The following is a 7,197-nucleotide window of genomic DNA, read 5'->3' on the forward strand; positions in this document are numbered from 1 at the left end:
ACCATGATCAAAATAAACTATTAATAATATTTTAACGGCTACACTTTTAACGTAGGTTTGAAAGGAACCTAAACAGTCCTGTGTCAATCATCATTAAAATCATATGGTAGCCTAAACGGGAGTCTCTGTGCCTTCGCGCTCAGCCGCAGTTCTTCTGGCATCTCTCCTCCTTCACTGCATTTTTTTCTGTTCTGTTACTTGGACTTGGGGCTCGAGCCCGACCAAGATTTGAGCTGCCTTTGAGAACAGCAAGCCAAGTTCGTTTAACATTAATTATTAAGACTAAATGGGCAGGCAAACTAGTGAAACATTAAACGTAAAAAAAAACAATCCGCCAAAATATGGTTTTACACGTCTATAGAAAATATACTATAAATAAAGCAATGATTAATTTTCCTAATGCATGGTTGTTATCTTTACTTCCGTTTAAAACGTTATATATTTGGAAAAAGAGAATTTTCAGCACTTTGTTTGAACAGCAACTCCGGTCCGCAAATTTTTTCAAAGCTAAAACCGGTCCGCGGTGTAAAAAAGGCTGGGGACCCCTGGTTTATACAATTCATATGAGCATTCATTCAAGCATAAAACTTTTTAGAGTAACTACTTTTCAGTTGAAATGGAAATTGTAAAAATTATCTCGCACAAACATCTCCGCAATGTGTGTGTGCTACCATTACCAGCTCCAGTGGCCAAGTTAAAAAGTATAAATACAAGAAAACAGAAACACATTATTCATGGCATTTAAAGACAACATAACACTATATAAAACTACATTTTCTGTTTACACTCATGGTAAATGGACTGCATTTATATAGTGCTTTCATAAACAATGGCCATCAATACCTCTTTACAATTTGCCTCACATTAGGGCTGAAAGATTTGACCTAAAATCAAAACTTTGACATCGGTTACGATTAATGAGAGATTATTATTATTTTTTGCCTCATAGTTCGCTGGCAAGGTTTGTATTTTAAATATGCTCAGATATTTAAAGGGGTCATATTGCCTGATTGCATGTTTTTCTTTGTTTTTAGAGTGTTTAATGATGTCTGTGCACATAAAAGATCTGTAAAGTTGCAAAAATTAAAGTTTTAAATCCAAAAAGATATTCTTTTTAAACGTGAAGCCTCATCCACGCCCACCTAAAACGGCTCGTTTTACACGCCCATGCAGTTAGACGTCATACTGGTTTGAACATTTGCATAGCTCCGCCCTAATGTACACGCAACGATAGAGGGTGTAACCTTCAATCACGCTGTAGTATTGTTGTTGCCGCCGCCATGTCGAGTAGACGCTGCGTGTTTCGTTGCGAAAGGCAAACTACTTTGTTTGGCCTTCCAATAGAGGAATCATTAAGAAACCAGTGGTTAGTTTTTCTTTACAACGCTGTTCCAGACCAATACAGCTTAAATGTTCGATTGTGTGCTGCACATTTTACGGAGGATTGCTTTCTGAACATTGGGGAATACAGGGCTGGATGTGCACAAAGGCTTCGTCTTAAAAGTGGAGCAGTTCCAACTTTACACCTGCAGTCTGGCACTTCTGAATCCCAGCCTGTAAGTATATTTTTATATTGATACTGACTATTGTAACGCGGGTTTTGAGCACTGCAGATAAGTGTTTTTTGTATAACTACATAGCATGGTGTTCCCACGCAGCGCGATGCAACATGCAAAGACTGTATACGTCATTATAATCAGTAGTTATTGAAAAAAATGCCTCGTTTATAATGTATTTTAATGTGTCTATTGTTTAACGTTTCACCATTACCATGTTTCACCGCTTGTGAATTATTATAGAATACGCAGCTTTGATTCGACCCTTTACCTTTTCGACACGTACATCATATCATTTATATGGTTATATGTCAGAGGTAATCGTAACGCTGTAGGTTGGAATTACATTCAATAGATGTAACTACTTTTTGGACTTATTTCAGAGTACATATCATCAGGCCCGCAGTTCAGAACAATTATCCACTTCATCACGAAGTTATGATGTTGAATGTCAAACGGACAGTACCGATACACTGCCTGCACCCTCTCCAAAGACGCGATCCATTGGCACACAGCTGTCTTGGGGTACACTAAAGGTCACGCATACACGGAGCAAAGGTATTTCACATGCATTAATATTTTTTTAAATCCATGAAGTATAGTACTTTATTAATGGAAAACACAATGTAATATTATATTACAGTGTTGCAAGTTAAAAGTTAAAGGGACACTTCACCCATTTGCAGAAAGCTTTGTATAGTTAGAACCCCAGGCATGTTTTTTGAATGGTCATGCATCATTTTCTCAGTTGCCGCTGAGACAGGAGAAATACAGATTTCAGTGTTGCACTTCCTTCTTTCAATGATGTAAAAATCATAATTTTGCATCATTGAAAAAAGGAAGTCCAATATCTTGAGGTAGTGAGACTACAAACACCCCTTTTCTCTGTCAAATAGGCACCAAATTCTAAATGTATGTTACATTTCGACTACAAATATGACACACTTTCAATAAAGATTAATGTTTCTACGGGTGAAATGATCCTTTAAGATGTTATGTTAGATTATTTTTGATTACATTATTACAAGACTGAGTACAAATACAAATAATGCCTTTTTTATTGCAGGCATGCAGGCTAAGGTTTCTTCTTTTGATGTTGGTACTGAAACTACTCCCAGTTTCCACTTATTACCATTTTCTTCAACTCCCATCAAAGCCCCTACTTTCACACAACGTAAAAGGTCTTGTCTAGAGTTGGATGAAGAGGATGAAGACACAGACATTTCACAAAGCGTTGCTGAACCACTTGATTCAACGTATAACCCGGACAACTCTGATGTTACGGAGGAGTCTGTACTGGAGGCATCTGTACTGCAGTAAGCTGTTTACTCTTTAGTTTTTTAGTTTATTGTTTACTTTGCATGTTTAAATGACTTTAAAAAAATTAAATGTCATGTCTGTCTTGTTTTAGTGAACAGACAACATACAATGTTTCAAAATACATTGTTTTTGAAAGCTGCCTCCAAGAGCTATTTGAGACATGTCCACTTTGCAAAACAAAGTGTGAGGTTCAATGTAGACGAATGGGCACCTATGTGTCGTTCACCCAGCAATGTCCAAGATGCAGTTACTACAGAAAGTGGGAGAGTCAGCCGATCATTGGAAGTACCCCTGTTGTAAACCTTATGTTGTCCGCCGCTATTTACTTTAGTGGGGCGTCTTTCATTCAATTTCAAAAGGTACTTTTTTAACATTTCTGTTCATATTTCTTTTCAGTTATTATTCGATAATGACGTTATCCTTTAACTTTTTCAGATTTGCAAGGCCATGCAGCTTCAGATCATTCGCTATGATGCGTTTAGGAGGCATGCTAGGAATTACCTAGAGCCTGCTATAGTACACAAGTGGAAATTGGATCAGAACAATCTTTTCCCTAAGCTCCAAGAAGAGGGAAAGGTGGCAGTTGCTGGAGATATGAGGGCTGATACACCAGGTAAGTTTACATGTAGAGGTATTGATATCTTGATCTGGGTTCTTTTGATTATATTTTTGGTGATACACTAAACCGAACAATCTAGCAAGACTCAACAATGTTTATTGGTGTTGATACGATGTGACAACCGTCACACTTATTTATTTTTTTTCAGGGCACTCAGCAAAGTATGGCTGCTACACCTTGATGCATCTGGACAGCAACACCATTCTTGACATGCAGCTTGTTCAGGTGAACCTATTTTAAATCATACAATTTAGGGCTGCACAATAAATCGCATGCGATAATCATGTGCATCTCGTCAGTGAAGCCAGTTCCTTGATTAGTAATTGTCATCACCTGCTTTCAGATGGAGTGTCATTTACTATACTAAGTCAAGTTCACTTATAAGCTAAACCATATCGTATACATTATTGCAGACGATGCTTACGAGATAATTACTGCAAAATTGTCATAATTATAAGTGAACTACGGGTTTGTATATTAAATGCAACTCCATCTGAAAGCAGGTGATGGCGATTTATTACTAATCAAGAAACCAGCTTCACTGATGAGATGTGCAATGACAATCGCATGCAATTTATCGTGAAGCACTAATCCAATTATTATATTGTTACATTGTGAAGTATTCATTTGTAGGTTTGTGCCTTTTTGTATTTTAATTTATACGCAGAGTAACGAGGTAGGTGGTAGCTACCACATGGAGAAGGAGGGCTTGAAGCGTTGTCTTGATCATCTAGAGTCTAACAGTTTGGCATTGGATTACATTGTAACGGATCGTCATCCACAGATCCAGAAGTTTCTTAGGGAACGCAATATCCTACAGTACTATGATGTGTGGCACTTCGAAAAAGGTAACTAATATACTTTTTGTATTTTATGACACATGGTGCTGTGTAATGATAAACTTGGTGTGTTTTTTTTTTTGGCACATTGGATTGGTTTATGACATTTCTGTATGTATACTCATACACCACATTATTACTATGTTACAGGTTTGTCTAAAAAATTAGACAAACTTTCACAAAAAAAGGAGTGTGAAATGTTGAAGAAGTGGTTGCGGAGCATAAAGAACCATGTGTACTGGAGTGCTACATCGTCTACTACTGGTCCCGAGAAGGTTGCCAAGTGGACATCCCTGATTGACCACATCCAAAACGTACACACCCATGATAACCCTCTATTCCCAAAATGTGTACATCCAGACAGAGTCTCTACAGATCCCAAAAAATGGTTTGAACCAGGTACGTATCAGAATTTGCATGTACTTTATAATGTTGGTAAATTCAGACACCGCTTACAACTACTCATGTTTCTTTTATGTTATTCAAGGGTCAATGCCTCTACACAAAGTGGAAAAGATACTTAACAACAAACGAGTCCTAAAGGATGTTGAAAAGCTCAGTCACCATTACCAGACATCTTCACTAGAGGCTTTCCACAGTGTGATCCTGCGGTTTGCACCCAAAAACGTTGTCTTCCCATTCATTGGGATGTTGTGCAGGTATAACACGTTATGTGGGGTGGATTATTATATTTTTCTCAGTATGTATATGCTAGATTTACTGAAAGTCTGTAATGTCTTGTATGTTATTCTTGTACCGAAGGTTGTACCTTGCAGCAATGCACTACAACGAAAACGGAGACCGTGAACAGGCAACAACCACGTCAGGGCAACCTATGTTCAAGATTGTTTTTCCGAAGTCAAAGAAGGGTGGATGTACTGCAAAGCCAATCAAAACAGCCGCATCTTATGGTATGTAATAATATAAAATTTATTTTTTTATATACTGTTAAAAGAAATGTACACATAGTGATGCATCAGATATGTCTCTCAACCTGTTGGTTTAGATCAACAACATAAATAAAACCCCCCTCTATACTATTTACAGATTATGTAGCAGACTTGATGAAGCTCGTCTTTGAAGAGGTGTTTCCAGACCCTGCTACATTTGTAGATGAGCTAAAAAGCATCCCAGTTCCCACCACACTGTCCTCTCAGTTTGAAAAGCCTTCAAAGGAGGAAGTTATTGGCAGCCGCATCTCACGCTTCAGTCAAGGGGTGGTCGAAAGCCTACATACTGTCCATCCGGATCAGGGAACTCCAGCCGGATCCGATGCACAACACAGGATGGGAGAACAACTCTGACGCTCTTTCCTAAATAGCCCCAGCACCAGCTTACAAAGCTTCGATAGGCGAGATATCGGTACCGCCTGTGAAGATGATTGTAAACAATAATTTTACTATTTTAATTAACAAAATTTGTACATATTTGCAATTATTAATTGGTTATTCTTTGGTTTTGATTCTAAAAGTAAAGAAATATGATAAACAAAAACGTACTCTTCTTCTGTTCTACGCCTTACTGGTCCAAAATCAGCTCTGTAAATATTATTAATGTTTTGGAGGGTGTAAGGATTTAAGCAGTTTGCTTCGAAACCTGGGTGCTGCGTTATACATTTTAGAGGCTCTGAAACCTGATTCATTCGTCTTACAACCTGTGGAAGACAAGTTACTAACTGTTTATAAAACAGTCAAAAGAGTGTTTGTATACATTTATGTATATATGAAAAAGTAACAATTTAAAATACCTTGCGTATTTCCAAGCAGCATATGTTTTCTGCTTCACTGGGCATTTTATTACAGTTTTCACATTTGCACCTAAACACACAAAAAAGTAAAAATACAACAGTATGTTTTTAAAACTTAAAATATTTTATAATTTCATGTCAAAGTCAATCCATTGAAGACATATCTATATAACATCGGTTTTGTAGGGTAAAATAGTTAGCTTATTAAACAGTACTTTTATTGTGAAATAAATTCTTACCAATGCATTGAAGACATATCTGAATAACATCGTTTTTGTAGGGTAAAATAGTTAGCTTATCAAACAGTACTTTTATTGTGAAATAAATTCTTACCAATGCATTGAAGACATATCTGTATAACATCGTTTTTATAGGTTAAAATAGTTAGCTTATTAAACAGTACTTTTATTGTGAAATGAATTCTTACCAATCTGTTACGTTCTGCTCAAGTCGCGATGGCAATGTTACTCCATCAGCTTGGTCATCTTGAGTTTCAGGATCAGATTCTGGTTCGAATTGATATGGTAGTATTGACGACATAATCATCAATCACTCATCAATTAATCACGACGACAATCATCAGTAAGGTTTGGAAGCGGATATTACAAATATGGTAAGGGGCGTAATTGTTCCGAACACACTCGGCCAATCACCATGCATTTGACAGTTGGCCAATAGGGGCACACAATGCTTTTCATGACTATGAGCTTTGTAGAAAACGGCGCGTTTGAAAGAGGCGGGGCTAAATGAAGCAACAACAATGTACGGTATGTAGAAAATAATGTTTTATTAACTTTACACCACCTAAAAACATTACATTAACATTGCATTACACCAAATACACAACATAATGTGCTTTTTAGCCAGGTAATATGACCCCTTTAAGGTGGGATAGATTTTCTATTGAAAGGGCATTTGTTGTTTTCTTTGTGATTTTAAAAGAATTAAGTGAAGGGAAGAGTATTAGAAGTTAAGGTTATTTATTGAACATTTTGACTTCAACTGAAATCAAAGCACACATTGTCACATTTTAGTTTACTATATACTGCAAGTTTCCTAAAAGAAATGGTAAATAAATAGCTTTTTTAAGTCTAGTAATTCAGGGTTCCAAACTAA

At 36.8% G+C, this 7,197-nt stretch overlaps 1 protein-coding gene across 1 annotated transcript; it reads left to right on the plus strand.

The window, feature by feature from the left end:
• Window positions 1-1,024: 1,024 nt before the first annotated feature.
• LOC135769385 (uncharacterized) lies at window positions 1,025-6,118 on the plus strand. The gene is made up of 11 exons (XM_065278706.2): window positions 1,025-1,556; window positions 1,940-2,114; window positions 2,623-2,872; window positions 2,968-3,235; window positions 3,312-3,489; window positions 3,644-3,720; window positions 4,163-4,343; window positions 4,485-4,733; window positions 4,822-4,993; window positions 5,097-5,245; window positions 5,382-6,118. The coding sequence occupies exons 1-11, from the start codon at window positions 1,281-1,283 to the stop codon at window positions 5,636-5,638; spliced, it is 2,232 nt and encodes a 743-aa protein (XP_065134778.2). The 5' UTR covers window positions 1,025-1,280; the 3' UTR covers window positions 5,639-6,118.
• The last annotated feature ends 1,079 nt before the right edge of the window (window positions 6,119-7,197 follow it).

Source organism: Paramisgurnus dabryanus, chromosome 10, assembly GCF_030506205.2.
Source record: "Paramisgurnus dabryanus chromosome 10, PD_genome_1.1, whole genome shotgun sequence".
NCBI lineage: Eukaryota > Metazoa > Chordata > Actinopteri > Cypriniformes > Cobitidae > Paramisgurnus > Paramisgurnus dabryanus.

Bases quoted from the DNA above. Each gene is read 5' to 3' on its own strand.
- LOC135769385 (XM_065278706.2), top strand. From the start codon at position 1,281: ATGTCGAGTAGACGCTGCGTGTTTCGTTGCGAAAGGCAAACTACTTTG. The intron at 2,115-2,622 runs GTATTTCACATG...TTTTTATTGCAG, and splicing joins CACGCATACACGGAGCAAAG to GCATGCAGGCTAAGGTTTCT. The intron at 3,721-4,162 runs GTGAACCTATTT...ATTTATACGCAG, and splicing joins TTGACATGCAGCTTGTTCAG to AGTAACGAGGTAGGTGGTAG.